The sequence below is a fragment of the Limanda limanda genome, chromosome 11, assembly GCF_963576545.1.
Source record: "Limanda limanda chromosome 11, fLimLim1.1, whole genome shotgun sequence".
Classification (NCBI taxonomy): Eukaryota; Metazoa; Chordata; class Actinopteri; order Pleuronectiformes; family Pleuronectidae; genus Limanda; species Limanda limanda.
Window position 1 is genome coordinate 22,798,194 of NC_083646.1, and position 23,893 is coordinate 22,822,086.

At 40.8% G+C, this 23,893-nt stretch overlaps 1 protein-coding gene across 1 annotated transcript; it reads right to left on the minus strand.

Annotated features, from left to right (window-relative positions):
* Positions 1-1,482: 1,482 nt before the first annotated feature.
* On the minus strand, positions 1,483-21,455 carry taf2 (TAF2 RNA polymerase II, TATA box binding protein (TBP)-associated factor). Its single transcript, XM_061081063.1, has 27 exons — positions 21,056-21,455; positions 20,784-20,838; positions 20,186-20,346; positions 19,880-19,998; positions 19,550-19,691; positions 18,962-19,193; positions 17,568-17,752; positions 17,249-17,362; positions 14,388-14,487; positions 13,608-13,693; positions 13,382-13,517; positions 13,101-13,255; positions 12,780-12,894; positions 12,538-12,647; positions 11,803-11,868; positions 11,488-11,614; positions 11,082-11,207; positions 8,507-8,647; positions 7,948-8,058; positions 7,563-7,756; positions 7,193-7,332; positions 6,745-6,814; positions 6,019-6,128; positions 4,193-4,422; positions 2,975-3,166; positions 2,778-2,880; positions 1,483-2,689 (listed from the first exon to the last, which is right to left on the minus strand). The coding sequence occupies exons 1-27, from the start codon at positions 21,103-21,105 to the stop codon at positions 2,397-2,399; spliced, it is 3,663 nt and encodes a 1,220-aa protein (XP_060937046.1). The 5' UTR covers positions 21,106-21,455; the 3' UTR covers positions 1,483-2,396.
* Between the last annotated feature and the right edge of the window lie 2,438 nt (positions 21,456-23,893).

Genomic DNA, 23,893 nt, shown 5'->3' on the forward strand with positions numbered 1-23,893 from the left:
ATGCTGAGTCCGACAGAGGAGGACCACCGGAGAGGAGGACCGTGGAGGAGAACTGGAGGGGGGTTGTTCTTATTGGAGGTGCCCTGGAGGAGGAGGGCTTCCACTCGGCATGCAGAGGATCCACGGAAAACTACTTTCTGAGCTGGTCTGAGACGCGTGGAGACACATTGTTTTATCAGACGTGTCCTGGGCCACATGTGGAGACTTCAGCTCCTGAATCCTGACTTTTCTACTTCTTGTGACCTTTATTATTTTACTACGCTGTGTTGCATTGGACAGTCAAGACCTCTCTTCAGAAGACTTCTGAATGTGGTTGAAAGCTCAGGAAGATGAGAGCGATCTGCCCTTGAGTGAATAAGGAAATGTGAAATGACATCCACTGGACCACTGTACTAATCAAATCAAGTTTAATTTGCCTGCTACAAATTAAAACAAATAAAAATGACAAAGACCAACTGAAATGCAAACAATGAGCATGTAGAAATAAATGAAAATGATGATAATAATCAAAATATAGGTCTTATTATATAATATCAATCATTCGCCTGTAAGTAGGAAGAATTACTAGAAACAAATTGTTACAGTTCAAATCATTGGGATAAGCAGTTGGACAATTTGCTTTGTCTAAATAAAAATCAATTAATTCACAAGGAATTCTGTTTTGCCACAGGTGAGAACGTGTTCAGATGAGAGTTTATTTAAGTTTTTATGGAGAATTGTAGCATCTCAGGACCAGACCTGGGAAAAACTTCTACCTGAGAGATCTGATCATAAGAGGTCACCGGTAAGAACTGGTCTGAATGGACCTAAATGTGTCCTCAATGCGTCCTGAGATCCGATCACTCAGACCTCATTCACAGGTTTGAATGTGTAGCTTCACACTAGGGTCAGGGGTCAACCCAGGACAAAAGGATGCACTGACAGACGGATGAGAAACTGAAGGACAAACCAGAGAAACGAGCGGAGAAACAGGGGTTTGGGTAAATGTGTTTTCTCCGTCTGATGTTGAGATAAATGCATCAGGCCCTGTGTACGGCTGCTGTAGCTCTTCACTGTGACACACTGTAGCAGCAGTGTGGTATTTCTGATGCTGACAAACTGACTGTTATACCTGTGATCTTTTGAATCCAACGAAACACAAAATGAGAATTGAAACAAATGTAAAAATGTATGATTCCATCCAATTTATTTTAAAGGCAAATTAACAAATGAACACTTAATGTACAAAAAATATGAGGTCTACGTTCCAATCCTTCATTTCCCATGAAGCCTTTGGATTCTGCTTTGATCTTTTCTCTTTCCCATATTTCTGTCATTTGCAGTTTTTGATCTACAGTACAGATCCATCTTAAAGATCTTCTCAGAGGTAATTAAGGACCAACGGATGGGAAACCGTATCTACTTACACATGTACTAACTGGGAAGTTCACATGTACTATAAAGGAATTAATGCTGACAGGACTAATTAACCAGAGTCAAGAATGTTTTTTATGAATACTACGATTTTATTTGTCTGTAGAAAAAACAAGATGAAACCGACTGATTTAATAAAAAAACATTTTTTGAAACATATGAGTTACGTGATCAACACCGGTCTGGTTTTCTCAATGGTGAATTCTGGATGTTTTTTAAAACCACATCATCAACCCCAGCAAACAGTGCCAGAGTAAACCCAGTGTAAATGTCTTCGTGGAGCTGGATTCAATCTTGTCAAAACCTTCAATGATATAAAAGCACCTTTAAAAATGATGGCAGTTGGGAAACAAAAAGTATTAAAAAAACACTAGTATAACTTGAGTTTTAATTGTACAATACAGTAAAAATTGTTGTTTTCGTTGAATTTTCCCCAGTGAGCTGACGATGATGAGTCACTCGAGGCTCAGTCCAGGCAGGATGGTCAAACCGTCACCGCCAACAACCTGGTTTCCTCTCAGAAGCCACGCACTGCATGCTGGGATTCAGCCGTGGGGAAGAGGCAGACCAGAGTGGTGTCCCTGCAGCAGGGGCGGCTGGAGGAGGAGGGAGGAGTCTGTATTTGACTGTTGGTGGAAAAAGGTGAATGTGGTTGCACGCCCCGGCCAGACGGCTGCTTCCAGCAGAGTCCACCCACACCAGCACCAGTGTGTGTTTGTGTGTGTGTTTGAAGAAACAAGGTTTACCTTGACGACACTGTACTAACACTTTGGAGTCAACATGCACTACTGCTGCTTCTTTCCATCTATAACTACACTTGGACATGATTCTTTTCTTCAACATTTTGTCAGAATGATTCTGCCTTCTTCTGAGTAACAAACATTTAGTTCAACTGAACATGCTTTGCCTCCCCTTTGTGTCACTGTTCTCATGTTGCCAGCAGGCGACGGGTGTATCCAGGTAACATCGCTTCTCTCGGATTATTAGTCGGACAGAGATGGCGAGCGCAGGGATCTGCCGCTGGCTGGGCTGTTGCTGTAGACGTGCGAGTTGTCCCTCTCCCGCTCCTTCTCCTTGCTGTCGTGTTTGTGCTTGTGCTTGTGTTTGTGCTTGTGCTTTTTCTTCTTCTTCTTGTGCTCGTGGTGGTGGTGGTGGTGGTGGTGGCTGTGCTCGCTGCCGTGTTTAGACGAGGTGGAGGTGGTCTCTTTGGTGAAGGAGGGCACTGGCGTGGCGGGCATGGAGAGGATGGACTGTTCGACTGACAGTGGCTCTTTACCTGAAAAGAGAAAGAGCACAGGAACGTCTAGGTTGGTTATGTGTATATGTTTTTGATATTATGTGTGTGTGTCTGTGTGTGTGTTTACCTGGTGTAGAGGGTCTTTCCATCAGATTAAGATGTTGGTGGATGAAGGCCTGACTATCATGAACACTCTCCATATCGATATCTTCTTCTTCCATGGTGTTAAACTACAGCAGAGCAGAGCAACGTATTAATGCCTTCTGAGAACCACTTGTATATTAGAGTATAATAAAGGTATGCATAAGAGAAAGGTTTCATTACTTTGGGGGGAAAGCCGAGATCCTTCACCCTGATCTTGTAGCGCCCTGCTCTGCCTTCGTCCTCCTGCTGCTGCAGCACCTGTCCTGGCTCTGGGGGGGAGCCCAGGGGGGTCTCAGCCTTCCTCTTCAGGCCTAGAGGGGGCTGACCCACCCCACACACCCCCAAGGAAATCGGATCCGGCTCCTCGTCAACCTGCCAGGTGTGGAAATATGGCATTATTATTTTTCTTTACAATAGTGTTATAGCGTGAATAATGTGAGTTTGCAACGCATTGGAAATAGTCTAGAATAAATCATTCATCTATAAATGTAATGTTATATATGACTCCATGTTTAATTAGGTGTCACAGGTGTCAACACAACCTGAGTGTCAATTACAGGGATTCTGGATGAGAGCTCAATACATTGCAACACATTTAAATAGACAAAACACAAGAAAGTTAAAAAAATGTGTGAACGTGCAGAACACTGGTATATTTGCTTGTATTGTGTGTATTTGCAGTGTTCCTACATGTGCGTTTTTAGTTCTCAAGGCCACCGAAGATCGTGTGTATCCAATCAGTGTTGGCTACACTATACTGTGGTGGCTGTAATTACAGAGATCCTGCATAAGACAACAGCTTTCATGAAGTAGCTGCCATCTTGAAATTACAACGTGGGATTACTCAGACATTGAGACCGAAAGGAATAAAGACCACCAAGTAGCTCACTGATTACATCAGCACTGGCAGAGAAACCAGTTACACTCCATAGTGTGTGATGTTATGGGTCTTCAACAAATGTGTTGCTCCGCTGAAACTACACAATTTACTGTCAACATACGATGAAGATAACTGTCTTGACAATTTAGGTAATGTCCACACAAACTTTTAAAACAAAGACGATCTCTGCTGAGAGCAGCCTTTTAGCTCCGGATCAGAAATCATTTCCATCCATATTAACGCATCTGAAAATGCACATCATGTGACGATTCATGTTCATTGGTCATGTGTGTGCCAGAGCAAACACAAAGCAGGTTGTCTATTCTGCAGTTGTTTGTGAGGCACAGTGACGGTGAAACATAAGAGCAGGGATTTCTTTTCTTTCACGGACGATCAGGTGGAAGATTCACAACATTCGCCACTGATAGTGGTGACTGATAATACACACTCAGGAAGACAATGTGCATGTTGTGCTCTGTTGCTCTACAGATCAAATTGAAAGGAATTGAACCACTTACAGCTGTGTAACACATGCCAACTCCATGGATGCCTATACTGGCAGGTGTCTCCAAACCACCACTGACCCCCAGCTCAGGCTTGATGGTTGGGTTGAGCACAGCTTTCTTCTCCTTCAGGTTGAGCACCAGGCCCAACTCTGGCAGTGGCAGACACGACGGACGGGTCAGACCGAACAGGGCGTAGTAGAGGTTCACCGCGTCGCAGCGCAGCCGCCAGTCATGTGCGGTACCTGAGAAAGAGACAGAAATGAATGATGAGGTTGTGAGGAGTCCTGTTGTGAAGCTACTGGCCATGTCACTGAATCGTCTCTGGTTTAGTTTAGGCCAACGATCTGTGATGCATCGCTCCTTTGTTTCTGTCTGCGATCACATTAAGACAGCTTTGTCTTCAAAATATTTCCAGAGGATCAAACACACAGTGCAGAGCAGCCACCCTCAGTGGAGGGACTAAAAGAAATGCAGAGAATAAAGAAGAGAAGGATGAAAAGTCTAATGACAATAGGGAGGTGTAGAAAGGAAAGGAGGAAGGTTGAAGGAGGCTACCTAAAGAGATGGAGGGAACACATTTTCACATAAATATCACATAAATCCAGAGCTGAAATAAGCGCTGCCTGTTCCTTCACTAGAGATTCTATTAAACATCTCCACAGAGACTTTATGAGCATAACTAAACACCAGATAATTAGCTCTCAGTGGCATCAGTGCTACAAAATGCTTCATTATATGGATCATTTGAGCAGCAGCTTGTTGAGACTTGGACTGAATCAAACATCAAATATCGCTGAAGCTAATGATCCAAAGGCTCCGGCGCCGAACATGGGGGGGGTGGACTGTGGCTTTGGAAGAGGATTGATATCATCGACTCTAACGGCAGCCGAGAGCACTCAGTTTGTGTTCTTACAGCGCTGACCTTCAGCCAGTGAAACATCAGCCTGCGTGAGTGTGGGGTTTGACACATGGGAGGCCTGTGGGTTATTAGGGGGGTGGGGGGGTGAAGAATAAAACAACCGACATAGTATTCAAGGTCCTCGCATTCGGGTCGCTGTGTGTTTGAACTGGCAGCCGAGTCGGGTTTGGACCACAGCACCCCCCACACTGTCTGACCGGCAAACAAAAGTTCCCTGGAAATAATGATCATCCGTGTTTATGATCATTCTTCCATATGCAAGTCAATAATTTAAATAACCTGTTTCAGAGTCAAATGGTCTCTAGGAATATTGAATTGTGAACATACACTGCACTTTCATTTGGGTTGTGAGGTTGTGTGTATTTAGATTGGCAGATTGAAGCGCTAACGGCCTGGCTAGCTAGCTGAAAGACACGTAGGACCCCCTGGAAGAGAAGAATGAAATGGAACCTGAATACACAATAGAGGGCAGAGCCATGTACGTATATGATGCAGGCACTGCACCAAACTACCAGACCTTCACCTTTTACATTTCAGAATTGGAAGAAATGAAAGTCAGGGGGGTAAACATTTCATCTGAAGCACGCCCTCAGCCAATGAAGAAGCAGATGGAATATGTTGGACTGTTCAACGGAGATGATAATCCATAATCAATATTCAAATCAAAATTATTGTTAGTCCCAGTTATGCTGATTACAGAACACGTATCAGCCGGTAGGGGAAGTTTTAATGGTCTGATAGAAGTCTGTTCATTCACACATGCGTAAAGAGAATCTCAATTTATGTATTTGAAAGAAAGAGAAGAAAGATACATTGTAGTGGTCAAATTCATATTCCACAATGACAAAAGATTCTCAAATGGTCACATCTAGTCAGTGTGTGTGTGTGTGTGTGTGTGTGTGTGTGTGTGTGTGTTCACCTGAGTTCATGAGCTTCCACAGTTGGTCGACCAGTGCTTCATTACACAGAGGGGAGTCTGATGTCTTTGTGAAAGGTGGATTCTTACTGAGCATGCTCAGGATCTTATGTCTGTTAGGACAACAAGCAAGACATACAGACAAGCAAAGAAATTAAAATCCACATATTTGCTCATTTCTTATCAACAATGCATCAATTCAACATGAACTACAGGCAGAGTTTATTGCATTGCACTGCAATTTCATATTTCTGGCACCATGTTCTGCCACAGCTTGACAGTGGGATGTTTCACTCCCATTTGTGAGTGGATATAGATGTGAGCAAACTGTAAAATGTGTTTAGGAGCATGTGTGAGAGTAATATTTATCATTTTTTTCTCGAAGCAAACAACACAAAAAGGATAATCGTTTAAAGTTGGTATGGACAGGGAGGAATAATAACAGTATCAGTTTCAGTGTACAGAACATATGAAATGCATGAAATGATTGTTTTAAGTTACACTAGAATATGATTACAGGTGACATTAGGTAATGACTGACTCATCATACTAGTACTTACACATTAATGTCTCATGATAATGTACATTAATGACAGAGGAGACAGTAACAGGTTTGTGAAGATGAGTTACAATAATGTAAGGGACAAGAAATAAAACATGAAACAAATGTAAAGTACTGCAAGTAATGTTCAGCATGAATGTGTGTGTGAAGTGTGCAGGTGTGCTGACCTGACATAATGAGTTGGGTCGTTGTGGACCATGGCGAGCAGCCACTGCAGGTCTGTTGCACTTCTTTCCACTGTTGGACAAAAAATACAAAAAAATACACATCATGTGCCCAACTGACAAGACAACCCTAATGGAAAACATCTGAAAGACACAACAGATAGGTCAAAATAAAACCACCTATCAGTCATATGTAGCTAAAAGGGTATTTGGCTCCATGTCAGCAACAAGAGATCTCTGTCTTAGAGCCACATACAATATTTTTCTTCTGTCTTCTGACAAAATCATCAAAAAACAAAAATTCAGAGTGCTGGCCTCGGGTTTGCAGGACAATATTGTCATCGCTCTTTTATGGGAAGTTTTTGGTCTCTGGTAATAATACATGGATCTTTATAAAAAAAAAAATCAGGCATAGCGAGGGGAATGTTTTCTATGAGTGTGAACAATTTACCTCTTGTATAGTCCACCAGAGCCTCCAAGGCAGCGACGCGGACATCTACAAAATGTCCAAACTCAGCGTAGGACTTGAACAGTGATGGGTCGCTGGGAATATGGCCGTTCTTCTGAAGCTCCCGAATTGCTCTCAGACAACTGGAGAGAGAAGGGTGTTGGTAAAAGTTAAGCAAATTGTTCATGTAGCAGCAGTTTTGTGTTAGAGTTTGGATTATTCTGAATTTTGAAAGCAAGATATCATTTTTTAACTACCCGTGCAGATAATGGGTTCCATATACTGGTTATCAGCCTCCTTGATTACAAATATTTGGTATGAAAAAAGGATTTATTGGTTGACCCCTACAGTATCCAGGAGCACATCTTTGTACCTGACAGTGATGGTGTTCCTGAAGCTGGGGAGCAGTTTTTCCATATTAAGGAACCGGGTGATCTCCTCCAAGATGAGACGGACGTCAGCATTTAAATTGTCCACTGTCCGCACCTCATTGTTGATGCAGATGGCGGGGGTCAGAGAGTTGGTCAGTGCCTCAATCAATTCTGCGCGATAGTAGTTGTCCGAGAACTAAAGATTGGTAAGATGGGAGAGATGGGAAGGAGGAAAGAGAAAAAGGAGAAATATTGATTAAACTCCCTCTTTGAGTGTAAGACAACAACACTTTAACAAACTCCTTTTTAGGTCTAATCAATTCATCTAATTAAATCATTAAAAATGAAACATAAATTTAAAGAAAGTGAGTAAATGTGTGTTTTTACTTTGTTTTTTCTGTTGTCGTTATACTTGATGAGGTCAAGTATAAAGTTGAGGACATCTTTGGGACAGAGGTTCTGAACATCTCTGAGTAGCGCCATGGCAACAGGCATCGTCTGACATGGAAAACAAAGATGGAACAGCAATCATGAGATGATATCGCAGTGGACAGGACAACCATTTGTTTGCTCAGTTTCACAATGTGCTTTAGTGTAGTAGCTCTTCAACAGAACACAACGCATATTCAAAATTAAATCCTGATACCAATATTTGAGAATTTTCAACATCATTTACTGGTTATTAAAAATAAATGTAACGCAATTGATGAGGATGTTCTGAATGAGACATGTTAAAGCTCAAATATTGTTTTCAGGGCTCTCTGGTGGACACAATGAGGAATATCATTGCAGTTATAATTAATTCAAAACACATTTCTTGGAATTAACATTATCAGCAGTACTAGTAGTGATTTATTCATCTGTGATTTAGTGTTATCAGACAAAGGTAAAAGTTTGGTTCGACAGTAAGTCAAGTGTGTGTTTAAGATGTTTGTGTTTGACAAACCTTTTGTAGGAAGTAGCTCTGGAAGCTGATGAAGCTGTTGGTCTTGACAATGTTGGGGCAACTCTTACAGCAGAACATTCTGGTGAACAGGGACTTCATAGCGGGTGGGCCCTGCCATGTGCTCACCATGGAATTGGCAATCTGCAAAGAACACACGCACCAGTGAAAATGGATAAACAAAATTTTACAGTAAATTACTTTAAGTTACATTTGACAGATGATCTGTCCAAAGTGATACTGGAGACCAACAAGATAAATTGCATTAGATCAGATAAAGAATTTCTAGTTGGGGAGAAGGTGTTAGGAGAGAACGTGGTCTTGAAAGATATCACTCATCAAAAGGTCTTTAAAATAGAGTGGGACGTTGGTGAGCAGCAGAGTGACATGTGACCAGAGGTGCAACCATATTCTGGACCTTCAGGGTTTCACTGCATACGAATGGAGGCTCACTAAAGGGACGTGTAACAGTCAAGGCGAGAGAAACCCATGGCCCGTACATTGCAAATTTTCTGTATTGTGGGAACCCGGTGGGGAAGGGATAAGAACATCTGTCCACACCATGAGACATTGAAGGAACATCCCGTTAGATAGGATTCTAACCAAGTTTGTCCTTGGTTTAATAGCAGAATGGGGGGGGGGGGCAGCAGTTGGTTGAGATGTGTTCAAGTTGCTACATGTGGACGTCATCATCTGTAAACTGTCCTCCGTCGCAGTAATTACAGTAAAAAACTAAAGATTGGTTTCAAGATTTCTGCAACACATATTAAACAAAATGTATATTTGCATTGAAGTATAAGATGCACCAAAGTTATTTGAGGAATGCTGTGGCACACAAATGACAAGTCAACAAATGCTGGGATTAGAATTAGAGTTAGAATAGTTGAATCAGTAAAACAATCTCTTTTCTGTCTGTTCGTTTTTGTGGTAAGAACTGAACTTCAACGTAAAAGGCAAACGTAAACATGCGCAGATCATGAGATTTCCACAGGTATGAAGACCAGTGGCTCCAGTGGTCTTTGAGTTCCAACAGGATATTAGGGAATTTATGTTAATGTGGTAATAAAGGGCTAAGGGTCACTGACACAGGATGTTGTCATTTGGTTAGATAAATAGAGGCAGGAATGAACTCAAGAATGTTCCTGTAAATGAGCATGCACACACTCAAAACACGTCTGTATCTTTTGCGTGTCTTGTGCATGCATTTGTCAGTTTTTATGTGTTTTCCCCGAGATTTTCAGCCCCAGGCTGTTCCTTATTACTTCCCACATTTTCTACCAAAAACAAGCAAGTAAATGCCATCCCAACCTATCGTAATGCAGCCAAATCCATCTGAGAGTTAAAGTCAGTCACACCGCACTTTGTGGTCAGTGTGGGTTTGCAAGTCTGCGAGTGCATGTGTTTATGTGCAGGTTGAGAGTGTGTGAGTGAATGTGTGTGTAGTAGTAGTTCTAGTATATACCAAAGGCCAACATGGCAACATAATGAAAGAAGTGAAGTGCTGCCATTTCAGCCTCCACTCAGTTTATCATGTTGTGAAAATATTGGTTCAGGTGGAACTCGAATGGCGGAAATCCAGTGGGGTTAAAGTTGGAACAGACCAAATCCAGAGAATGGAGAATTTCCTGTAGCCACAGAATAGGATTATTCAGGCAACGAGCTGAAGTGCAGCGAGGGTTAAACCGGTGGGTGGCCCTGCAGGCTTGTAGGTTAAATGTTGTTCTCATACTGTAGCTCTTTTCACGATACTGTTAGCACTAGAGATTTTGTGAAAAAAAATTCCTTTTACCAAAGTACAAAATGAAAATCAAAGTGACCTCTATCATTAGAGGTGAAAAGTAGTTCTGTCTCAAATTTGGACACAAGTTCAATAGAGAGTTGACACTAGTTTCAGTGCCTTAGTACAAACTGAAAAAGGTTGTTTGTCTTGTTTTCACTACACTCACTAAGAGTCATTCATACAGACCTCCCAAACCTTCATTCATCTGAAGGCTCTCCTTCTTTAGCTACTATTCAACTAATCCATGCATATTACTCCACAAATCCCTCCACTCTTATTGCGCCTTTGGAAAGCCTACATCTATACAATGAATGTATACTGTGGAATTGAATTATGGAGGCGTGTGTGTGGCGCACACGCCCCCGAATCAGCGAATGCATGGAGGAGCTTATTGCTAAGTGGAACACAAAATCATCTATTTGGGATAATTAGCTGAAGGTGTCCAGCTCAAGAGCTCACTTAGATACTGTAGGAATTTTACATTACAGAAAATAGCAGACAATATTAAAATGATGCATATTCATTTTAAAGCTCTTAAAGAAAAGTTGAATCATATGACTTCTTTACAGACAAAGATGATGTTTTGGACCTTTTTTGGACGTCCTGACCTGAGTTCTCCATAAATGTGTGTTGTAAAATGATTGTGGGTCAACCTGCAGTGTCACATATTCATTCAAGAATACTCAACCTGAGCTCTGCCAAGCGGCTACCCAGAGGCTTCGTTTTAGTAAAAATAAAAAAAATCCCAAAATACAAACACACAAAAAACAAATCCCACACATGTGCATATACACATACCCTGGCCAAACAGAAGCAGGCCTGCATGCGGACTTTGTAGAAACACTGTTCTTGCTCTAAGATGTCAGTCAAAGCCAGTCTGGAGGCGGGAGTTGGGAACTTTTCCAGCGCCAAGATAGACTCCTCCTTGAGGAGAGATAAGACACACAACATTTACTTTTAACTAAATGTGAAAAGAATTTCAACTCAAAAGATGTCTAATCAGTGTTTGTTGGCTAAAATGGCAGACACACTCCTACAGCTTAAAGTAACAACATGTAACTCCAACCAGAACATGAAAAGGAGAATGCACCACATGAAATGTTAAATAAATGGACTTGACCCGAGTCAGTTAAGGTTTGATACAAATGAGAAGTTGCCACATCGTCAAACGAAACTTTGGAAAACTGCACTACCAAGAACCCACCTGTGCAACTACATCCCTCTCATAGCGCAGCTGATACTGCCACATGAAGTCAGCCTGCTCAAACTCCACCTTCCGCAGAATGGACATGTCTGGGTCAATCCGGATCCAGAGGAGAGGCGAGTCAGCACTGCAGAAAAATAAAGAGACAGGGACACATTAGGGGAAAGAAATGTCAAGTACCTCACCTTAACTGACCTGTGGACACTGGTTCCCAGAGATTATACATGTGTATGATATGGATAATTTGGATGTAGTCAAGTGGATTTTTAGAACTGTATTACAGGCAGCAAACAGAAGACAGAAGAAATGTCTTACTCCATAGCTGACAAATCCATGTCCACCTCCTCTCCATTCACCAGAGGGATCTTCTTTTTCTTGTTTCTGGAAAGAGAATCACATAAATCTAACAAAAACTTAACACTAATATAGGACATATAAATCAAAAAAGTGTTGAAATTCCTTTTACTCTTTAATAAAGAAGAAGAGGGAGAGAGGCACCAAAGCCAAAGTGGAGATTAACAAATCACAGGAGCCAAAGAAAGCACCACAAAGGAAGCATCAGTCAACTTTTAGATTTATGATGAAAACTCCTTTTATGATACAATATCATAGCAACACGACTAAGCTGCACTAATTATAAAAGGCAGCAGCGGAGCGAAACACCAAGTTAGAGATCTCTGATGTTATTATGAGAAGTACAAATGTTTTTTGGTTCATTATGAAGTTGTGGCAGGACAAATAAGAATATGGCTGGTCGCCAATAATTAATGAGAAACACTGTATTGCTTGCTAAAGAGCAATAGAGTTTAGAGTCAGGAAGTTAAAATCCACCTGACAGTTATGAGAAACAATTGTGGCCAAATCTGGCACAAACATTCTATGGTTAGTGTTTGCAGGAACCCTGAGAGAGAGTCTTGTGTGAGGGATCCCTCTCCCAGGACAGGCAGATTTTGCTTTCAGATCAGATTATATAATACTGAAAATCAAGTAATTAAGTAATATAATCCACAAATCATGATAAAAATGAGTGTGCATTGCTGTGTTGGGTACCGTCTGCTCTTGGAGTGGCAGGGGATGTCATGCTTGAGGCTGTTTTCCTCTATCTGCAGTGTGTGTTTGAAGGACCCATCCAGCTCCTGCACTGTCACCTTGATGGGACCCTGCAATGAGATAAATATATATACTTCAGAACCGCAGTTTAGTACATTTCAGAATTGGACTCTGCCACTTTGCTGAATTCTTTATTTCGTTTAAGTCATGACTTTTACTCTGAACGTAAAAAATAGACTCACCACATATTTCTGAGTTCCAGATGATATATAGTCCTGACGGATCTCCAGCTCTAACACGTTCCTCTTCCTGTTAAAGGCAAAACTTCCAAAGAATTTCACCACAGCACTCTGGTCTCTGGACAGTTGAGTTAAGACGCACACAAGCGACCAAGAGCGGTTGGGACAATCACAACCACCACACCAGGGTTACATATCTATTATCTACTAATAAAACAGAAAATCATTTTTTGTTTAAAAAATGTATATTAACTTGCATTCTGATTTTCGAATGGGTAAAGAATTTAAAAAAAATATTTAAACACTAATAAAAATAAAGGATACACCCATTGTTTGATCAGCGGGCCTATGTCTTTGCCAGAGACGTTGGAGATGGATTTGAGGAAAGCGTGAGTAGACAGAAGCATCTGGCTCCACATGTGACTCTGATACTTCTGGGATGAGGCTGTACTGGCCAAACTCAGGAGCTTGTTGAAAACCTAGAGGAGAGGAGGGCAGGACAGAAGAAGAAAAACAATAAAGACTAAAGCAGCATTTATTATTATGTTAACTTGAACTGGTTTTGACATCTTCAATTACAGTGACAGAACATGGTTGTGCCTGACCTGCAACATGAACTCCATGCTGATCCTGTTCTCTATCAACCTCATCACCAGATGGGCTTTACACTGGAACATCTTGTAGTATTCCCAGGACAACGTGTGGGGGTGCTTGATGGAGAAGTGAAGGTGTGGCGTTGGACTAAAGAGAGAAAAAAGTTCAGTGTGATCTAGAAAATTACTCTTCAAACATTAAATCAGTGTGCAGGGATTTAAATAAAAAATGTTTTACTTGTCTTTCTCTTTGCCTCCACTGAAGGTTGGGTGCAACAGGACTCCTCCCATCTTTAGTTCATAGTCCACAATCCTGTCCAGCTCCTGTTAAAGAGACGGATTAAATTTCTAAATAATTTAACTAATCAAACCTATTTTTTCTTTACATTTTATCTCATTCACATTGTTTTTAGGCTGCAATGTTTTGTTTTAATACTGATTAATCTGACTATTATTTAGTATTTTTAGTTTAGTTTAGTTTTTTAACAGCTAAGATCATGTTTCAGGACCTGAAATATGACAAATGTGTGAAACACTCAGTTCTCACAAGCTATCTGTGATCAAAAACTGAACATATTAAATTAACAATGGCAAAGAAAAGCATTAAATTCTCACGTTTCATCTTTGAGTTTAAGTGAATGTTTGTGCTTCATGTAATGAAATTCCCTTTGGGCATTTGTGACATATTGCGTTCAAAACAACGCATGGTCATGTGACCTTTGGATCTTTGACCACCAACTTTAATGATTTCATCCTTGAATCCAAGTGAATATTTGTACCAAATTTGGCGAAATTCCCTAAATGGCATTCTTGAGATATCGCATTCACAGGAATGGGACAGATGGACGGACGACCCAAAAATATAACCAATTTTGAGACGGTGGGACATACAAAAACATGGCCTCCTCACTGCAGCAGTTGGTCAGGTACCAGCTCTGCTCAGTGGTCTGGGGGCGAGTGCTATAAGTTCTATGACAGGATAAACAGTGGATAAACATTTAATAGAGAGAAGCGTTACCTCTTTTATCCAGTGCCGATACTCATTGACTCCAAAGGTTTTCTTCAGGTAGAGGCCGTAGATGTAGCCTGAGATTCCCTTCAACACCCACTCATCAGCCCTTTAGAAACAACAACGTGCCATGTCACTGCTGAACTGTAGTTAAAATCAAAAGTCTGTTGGTTTGTCCTAATTGTGAACTTTAGAATTGCAGAGACTTCGTTCATTACAAGATTTATAACAACCAGGAAATGTGAAACTAATAACCAATCAGAGATTCAAGACTGAATAACAAAACAATAAAGATCGCTATTATTTTGACCTGTTCAATCCTTTTGCTGACGTTGTCCTGGGCTCTTTCACACTGAAAACCCTCTGTCAAGCTTTTCAGGCCACACTTGAGCTGCTTCATCTCTCTATAATAGTGGATTTTACCCTCAGGGTCTGGTTTGAAAGGAACTTGGCAATCACAACTCTCATAAATTTACCAACCTGGCTTTATTAACTTGTTAAAGAAGAGACAACAAGCTGATTCAACCTCTGTGGTTTTACGCAGAACTGAATCAGGTCTGGTTTATATAATGATGGTGATTTCATCTATGCATCAGCTATAATCAACATTATGCAGAGAAGTATTTTCTTTTACGTGTTTATGGATCATATTATGACTACTATTCAAGAACTGAGAATTCTGCAGATCCCAATTTCCTTTCCCTCTGGACCTTGACCTCAAGACTAACTGAACCTTTCTCGAATAGAAGCCTCCATCTTCAGGCTTGAAGAACTGCCAAATGTTTTATAACACAAAAAGAAAATCTAAAGATGCAACAGTCAAGTTTATATTCACATCAGCAGACATTCGTTAATAAGAAAACCAGTAGTTCTTTGATTAGACAGATTGGTGATGCAGAGATAAACCAGTGATCCAGGGTCTTAAAATTCACAACTCCTCAACACAGTTTCAAAGATGTGAAGGTTTCTCTTTTTCTTATGCCTTCTCTTTTAATACGTCTGACAAGCTACTGAGCGCAGCCTGTTTTCAATTACAGGCCCCAGTTAACCCCCACTCTGATTAATTGCTAGCAGGCAGCACCAAGCTTGGCTAACATAAAAGAGATCTGTGACTTTCCTGAGGTCTTACACACCAGCCAGCTCAACAACAAAAGCAAACCAAGGTCCCACATCTGATGTGTGTTTAGAGGTCAGGCTGGATAAAAGAGGAGGGAGGCAGAATAGAGAATGAGCAAAGGTAAAGAAAGGACACGCAATTTCTATATTGTCCTCATCAGCAATTAATATAATATCGACAGTACCATAGAAACTAGTGTTAAAGTTTGACTAATGGTTTCTTAATACAAGCTTGCCCCTCCAAATGTTTCCTCCGTCTCTCACACACAGGAACCACACTGGCCAAGTTGCCAGGTACTAACACAGTGATCCATGGTGGTAAATACAGTCATTCATGCCAGTGCTGGCCCATCTTGTGACTCCTGACAAAACATCACAGCGCTATAAATCTCTCATCACCAGCATTATATGAAATGGTCTGAGGGTAAATGATACCACACGTCTCAAAAAGACATGAATACAACGAAGACTAAGGCTGACGGCCTGGACCTTATGTGAGTATTCTTCCAAACAATAATGACTGAACTCAAAACACCTCATCCAACGACGGTCAAAGTCACAGAAGGCTTCAAACGATTCGCAGCATACCTGCTCTGAATTACCACATTCAAAGTGGCCTGCTGTCGCAGAGAGGGGGCGGGGGGGGTGAATCATACAAATGAGGCAAACAGCACTCACTTCGAGGAGGCATTCCTGGTGCTGCACTCAGATGGTCACATGAAGAATGAAATACATATATGGATAAAGACTAGAAAATGGGATGGCTTGATAACCCTGGTAAGAGGATCCAGCTGTGGTTTCAGATATGCATGATCCCGAAATTAAACTATGACAAAGACTTTATAGGCAGACATAAAATCTGTTATCCAAACCTCTCAAGTCATCAGACAGTGGCTTCTCAGTTGTACCCAGAATAAGATCAGGGGCTGGTGAATGTGCCTTTAGTCACTGTGAACCTGCTTTCTAGGATTTACCTTTAAAGACAAACTCAAAACCTTATTGTTTTCTCAAGCCTATAAACAATGTTAGTGTGAATGTGTTTGTTTGTTGGAGGGTGAGGGGGCAATGGCAGTGTGTGTAATTCAATTGTTTTCATACTGTATGCTGCTTTGTTATTATTGTTATTGCATTGCCAATTTGCCACTGTGCGGTGACTTATTCCATGGAAAGCACAATGAAATTCTTTGAAAGTAAACATGCTCTATAAATAAAGTTGCCTTGTTTTTGATTTACTTTAGTTTAGTTCCTGGAGGGAGACAAATGCACTTACATACTGTAATACATAGACTGACACTGCAGTACAGAGGTTTTATCCCTATCTTATTCATGAGAGTGGTCTTTCAGTTTGAGAGCAGGACATATTACAGACGTGAGCGTGAGGAGAAAAGGTGAAGCTGGAACACAGGAAATCGAAGCACAAGCAGGGTATATTTGAGTGTGAGCACAGGGTTTTGGATGAAACTATTACAAAATCTGAACGCAAAATCAGCAAGTCCTCATCTCAATTGAAAGAGTAAGCTCTTGAATAAAGAGAGGAAATCCTTTTTGCACTAAAGGCCACAGACAATACATTAAACATGAAATTTGACTTCGAGGACAAGACTGTGGTCTAATGTTTTAGCAATCTGAGTGTAAGTGCATTTTAGTTTGTCTCCTTAAAATTGGAAAAAAGTCATTGCCTGAGCACATGCTTAGAAAAGGTTGTTTATAGTCTCAAATGTAGCTTGGCTACACAATAAAAAGTTAAATCTCACCATGACATCCTGGAGATGAAACAACCAAAGAACTGCTGAGCCAAGGCCTGGGCCAGACAGCGACGAGTCTGTGGGGTCTGGTCTATGATCATAGCACTGTGAAGCAGGTTGGTACTGAAAGACAGAGGCAGAGTGGAAGTGGATGTGAAAACAATATGACTATAATCTGCATTCATGACAAAATTATCAAGTTTCTATGGTTCTTAATTCATGCATCATAAAATCATGTTTGCACCAACATGTGCATGAGCTCAGGAATCTAACAGCTACATCATAACCTGAATGGACAGAGAAGTAGTTGAACTCTATTTCACATTACCTGAAGATGCTCATGGATGCATAAGAGGACACTTGCACATAGGATTCATCCACAAACACAGTCTTGAAGCAGGAATACGGGTAACGGCACGTCAGGATCTCTTCATAGAACTCAAAAATCTCATGCAGGTAAGACATGGAGTGTTTGAGCAGAGGCAACAGCTGCGGCAGACAGAAATGGGTCACCTGAAAGGTAACAGGAGCCAGAACAATGTTAGTTAGTAGGGTCTTGTTGTATATCTTGAAAATCATTGATAACAATGCTTATATGATTATGGGCAACAACTAACTAGTTGAAGTTGAACATGCAATGTTCACATTTAAGAGTTGTTCCTGTTAAGCTTTGCTCTCGAGCCAAAATCAGTAACACTATTGCAAATTACCAAATACAGAAACCGTTGAGCTAATAGCAGTAATGATAAAAAAATATTGGAAGTTCCCTTGATATTTCATTATGGCATTTATCATAACAGACTATGTAGGTCACAGCAGAAACAACCCTCTCCCCTGCCCACCCTCCGCAGTTTATATTCTTACTAAACTAGGATCATCACAGATTCATCACAACCTTGACACAGGAGCAGTTTTTTTACCAATAAATTACCAACCAGTAGGATCTGCTGTAACAGATCTACTCTTGTTTCTTAGTTATTACAACCTGATTCACATACTGTAATATACAAATACTCACAATTCCATTCCCGATACATGATGCTCACTATTGTTGCTAGTGCTACTACACACTCTCGTATACAGGTGTTGTTTGTAAATAACATTAACTGTATAGTATACTGCTTGAGAGTCACTGCAGCGGGTCCTTAAGGGGTGAAGGATATCTTAAGGTCAATACTGCCACCTTGTGTTCATTCCTATAGCAAACATTACTATATTATGACTGACCTGCAGTAAGTCAGTGTGTCTCATAATGTTTGACAGATGACTGTAGTGTAGTTAAACTGTGGTCACAGTGAATATAATAAAAGTTGACACTTTCCCCTTACATGTGTTTGTGACTCAGACCAGACTGTCTGGTCAAATTTACATCTGGAAAGAAGTCTCAATCTTTGATTCTCATTCTACAATAATATACAAAAATCCCTTGTTTTTCAATATGATGAGTGTGTGTGCAGGGCGTGTTCTCAGTTCACTATAAAAGAGACTTTGCATGATGTGAGTTGATAGTGTGACGGATAATATTGGCCAGAAGGTTTAAGAGACTCTGTTTAACATTTCATGTCATAGAAGTAAAATAATATTTTTCTTCATAATATTATTTTTCTGGTCTGAAAGTAATACATACTGTAAAGATGTCAAAATATGTGGTAAATTTTCCAATTCCTAACTACACAAAGCAACATCATCATTTAAAGGCAGCACTGGTCACTAAGAACCCACCTCGTGCATGTAGGGGTCCACAAGGATCTCAAAGGGCCCAACTGCCAGGGAGATGTTAGGGGACGCCGTGGGAATGGGGAGGACATAGTGATAAGTCTTCTTCCTCATGTCATTGGTGTACATGGTCTCCACCAGATCCCCAGAGGACACTGCCACCATGGAAGCATCAACAGTGAACTCCAGCTTCCACGTACACAGCTCTGAGTAGGAGTCCACGCAGGGGAACCAGAATCTGGGGTATAAGACATTTTAATGAGCTTCAGGCACAGGCTAAAAGCACAAATAAATTAAATGGTTAATGTGACTGTGAGCTTTATTAGTTGCCCTTTATGACCAGCTCTAAGTGTGAGTCTTAACAAAAACAAATGAACTATCCAAAAAGGAAAGGAGAGAAGCACTGTAACCTTGATTGGACAGAAAATGGTCTGTGGATTCTGGTATTTCAAACTCTGGTTTGGCTTAGGGACAAAATGTTTGAAATCTGTCCAAAACTGCAATTGTCCTTGTACAAACAGTTACTAAAAGCAAAGTATTTCATTTGAATCCATTCCTACAAAACAGGGTAATTATAGAAATATGTTCTGATACCTGGTGGAGTTCTGGTATCCAAAGGAGAACACATGAGCTCCTCTCTCTGCCATGCTGCCCTCCACATCAGGAACAACGAAGTGGAGACCTCCTTTGGGCTGGTCCAGAGAGAATTCTATGTACACCTTTAAAACTTTCAAATCTGATGACACAGGACAAATTGTGGTTTAGTCAACGTCTTATGGTTTCATTTCAGCAATGCAGTGCAGAGAAAACTTGAAAATCCATATCATGTGACCACATCTATCCATGCCATGGGAAAATAAAAAATTTGACTTATGTGACGATGCCTTTTAGATTTGACTGTGGCTTCTACACTTTTCCTCTTACCATCTCCTTGTTTCCAGAGTTCAGAGGGCACCTTGATGACCAGCTCCCCATGTCCTGCATCCGGGTCCACAGCACTCACTGCTGCTGTGTAGGCGCTAGAGAAATAGTTGAGGTTCCTCCTATGAAAAAACAAACAAAATATTTACAGAAAAGTGTGTGTGCCTCTTGAAGTAGACAATAACAGTATATTAAATAAAACTTTTTCTTGCTCCATATCTTACCATTACAACTACATGTATTTCCAGTTTACTTAACATGAATCTGATTAGCAGAGGACTCGGATGTGTAACACAGGGATGTACTCACTGCTTGGACTCGTGGTGGCACACCTCCAGTGTGGGGTCATTGTATATGAACGGGGCTTCAAGCTCATTGACTCGGACCCTGTAAATGCGGCACTGTTTACTGTTGAGCTTGATCCTGTTCAGGTTGACCACAGTGGGGAAGATGGTCAGCTCCACATAGCCCTACGGGACGAAAGGGAAACAGGCATGGCAGTTGTATTTATAAATCACAGTTGAGACACAGGTTCTGTCAAGAAACATTACAGAAACCACAGAGAATATATTAAAAGAAATCAATTTCAAAAATAAGAAAGCACGGTTAAAAACTAATTGCAAGAAACATAAACGGTTAAAAACAGTAGAATAAAAAGAAAGGAAGAAGTTGGAAAAAGTGTGTGTTGGCTTTTCCACAGCAGTTAGTTTAATATAACTCTGTGGAGCTGTAACATGATAACAAGCCCCTGTCTGACACAGCATAACAACATTAAATCAAGCCAACACAAATGATGAATGACAAAACTAACTGTGAGTGTAATAAAGTGTTTATACAGTAATAACTCTCCTCCGGTGATTCCTCCTGATTGAATAAGTGTGATGTGTGATGATCGTGCTGTACTCACGATGACAGATTTCCTCTGGAAGTTGATGTTGTTGATGCACACCATCTGATGGGTCGTAAAAACAGCAACAGAAACACAGCGTCATTATGGGATGTAAATCTTAATGGACTATATTGTTTACTACACGTTCAATGAGCAGATACACGCTCCCACTGGGTGAGTGTCTGAAAGCAGGAGTCGTGAAAGCTGGGTTAGCATGAACTTAGCTGTGCTGCTGCAAACACATCATCAAAATGCTAACAAAGCCGGAGAGATACAGAAGAGGTACTTATAATTTGAAAGGTCGCGGGCTCTCGAACCCTTTATCCTTCTTCCTGTTCATCTTCACTGGTTGTTGTGATGGAGTAGCAACATGCCGCTGTGCCACTGCTCCGTGGGCTTTCTCTCTATCAGCCAGGCGAAGCTAGTGGTCTGCTAGCTTCACGTTCAGATGCAACCCTGCAAAAAAGTCAACTTTAAAAGTAAACTGTGTCCTGTGGGTTAGAGTCTCTGTGAGGAGCCTCTGGTTGTTTCCACTCGTTTCACTGCGGCCACAGAGGACGTGTCCTTAACGCGAGTTGGCCATGAGCAGCGGTGGATGTTGTAGAAGAGCACAGGTTCCCAGCGAGAGGCTGAAGCAGCCACAACATTCAAATATCCGCTCCGTGTCCGGCTGCAGGAAGAGAAGCAAGCGCCGCTCCGCCGGGCTCCGCCATTTTCTGTGTGACCTCTGACCCCCTGCGTAAAACAGACACAAGAAGAGAGTCTCAATAAAAATGGGACTATCGCCAAAATATATAGCAAATGTATAACGTGTGATATACACTAGTTTTTAAAGTTGATAAAATGAATCCCATTTATTGATTAAAAAAAAACCGAGGGCACGTCTTCGTCGCGTCAGAGGGGACGGAACTTCCTGCATGAGCTTCACTCAGCGCGCCCTCTTCTGTGCATGTGGAGAATTACATCAGAAAGGGGTTCATCGCCATGACGATAAAGACAGAAGGAATTTGCTGTGGTGTATTGGAACAAGCATAAATACATAAAATAAATTAAAATAAAGATAATATACACACTAGACACGTGATTCAACATATTTACAGTCTGCAGGTTATTGAGGCCCGAGCACTAACAGGCACTGACAGACAGGCTTTAACATGCTCAAATTTTTACCAAAACTTGCAGTCAAATAGAATGTGGTGAAAATGTACGTATTGTGGAGGAATTTTCAATGGGCGTCCCAAAATGGTGCCCCCCGAGACCCCCAGAACGAGTTCACATTGACCGATCTTCACAAAAATCAATACAAAGGTGTATCATGACCAGACAAACAAAAAAGTCTGACAGTGTAATTTGAAAAACGCAACAGGAAGCCTGCTATTTTGCATTTTTGTGGCCATTTTGGCCATTTCCACATTTTTACTTTGAGGTACTTGTACCAAGGCTTACATCAGATCGACTTAAAATTGAGATGAGTGTCATCATGAGACGAAGAGATACAAACCAACGCAAAGATCGGTTTTTCGTCAAACGGTGTGACCATGGCGTGGCCTCAAAGTTTGATTACGTGCCATTACAACACAAGGTTCTGTATCTTGGAAATACATGGACCATGAATCCTTTGATGCTGAGCCGTAAAACAACAACTCCACTCCTGCAGTGACAGTGTAAGGGGTCATAGATCAAAGAATCTTTGATGTCTTGCAAAGGTGACGTCTCTCTCTGACTCTCTCTATTGGGACATTTTCTCAAACCGTGTAAACATTGAGGTACGGCTAGGACGGTTCATCCTTCGCAAAAGTTTTCCTGAACAGCTCTTTGTGTCAATATTTATTTTTTTCAGGCAAAAGGCAAAACACATGTGCCCGGGCCCGCTCAGTGCTGCTTTGCAGTCCTAGAAATTTTAGAAATTGTATTTTATAGTTTGTACTTTCAAGGGTTGTGCAATCCTGGTTATCTATTATTCTTTGTTTAATAGTATGGGCATTTATTTTGACGAATGTGCCAGAAAATCTGTGTCCCCTGCTGGACTGTAATGAAAAGTGTCCATGTGTTTGCTCAGAATCATGATCAAGTGGATGTGATCCTGCTCAAATATAGAATCAGTAAATCATGACCGCAGCGACTTATAACTACTATTCACCCCTCGTATAAACATTTGAGTTGTAATTGTCCATTGAAACTTCAACTTTGACAGTCACAGGTGAGATGAGCTTTATGTAGTGAAATGATTATCATACATAGTTTAACACTCACCTTTTATGATTCTTTGGATTGAGAGAGTGAATTAAAACATTTCCTCTAGTAAAACATTAACATTGTTCACAGGAAATAAAAGATGTAGTAGAGTAACAGGAGCGCCACACTGGGATGGAATTCATTATTTTATATTTTATTGGCCAATAAGAGGAGTTTTGATTTGATTTATTGGCTGAATAAATGGAATTCAATACTATTTCCATAAGGACTTAGTTGCGCTCCTTTAAGTAACCAGTACTCATAACCTGTCTTTATTTATTACATCACAAAAAATATATATATAGTTGCAGACTTTTATGGATTTTTTGCGAACTAATACCTACACACAGAGCACTTGAGAATTTACACATGCTTACTTCCCAAATGTAATTATCCAATCAACCAATCACGTGGCAACAGCTCAGATCATATAACCATGCCACAGACCAGATGCTCACATCAGACTGTGACATGATTGTTGGTGTCAACCAGGCTGGTTGGAGTTTTTCCACACACACATCTTCATAGTTTTTACTCAGTGTGGAGCCAAAAACAAAAAAGAAGCAGTTCTGTTGAAGATAGATTGAAACTGTCAGAAAGGCTTTTGTGAACTCAGATAACCACTTATGTCTACGTTACAGATAATAACTACATAATTATGAAATAACCCAATACAGTTTTCATATTCAATTAAATCCTTCTGTTTAAATGGCTCTCTGTTCTCTTTAGCAAAAACACATCATTTTATAAGTCTTCATTTTGCCCCCTTAGTTCTTTATGTGTTCAGAATTGTTTATACATGGGACATGTGCAACTAGAAGAAAGTAAGCAAGGAGAACCCTTTCATCGAAATTATTTACTGTTTTAACTGTTCTCTTTGTAATGTAACACAA

Bases quoted from the DNA above. Each gene is read 5' to 3' on its own strand.
- taf2 (XM_061081063.1), bottom strand. From the start codon at position 21,105: ATGAACAGGAAGAAGGATAAAGGGTTCGAGAGCCCGCGACCTTTCAAA. The intron at 19,999-20,185 runs GTGAGTACATCC...GTTTTTTCATAG, and splicing joins TGCCACCACGAGTCCAAGCA to GAGGAACCTCAACTATTTCT. The intron at 7,333-7,562 runs GTACAAAGATGT...TTCTCTCTCCAG, and splicing joins AGGAACACCATCACTGTCAG to TTGTCTGAGAGCAATTCGGG.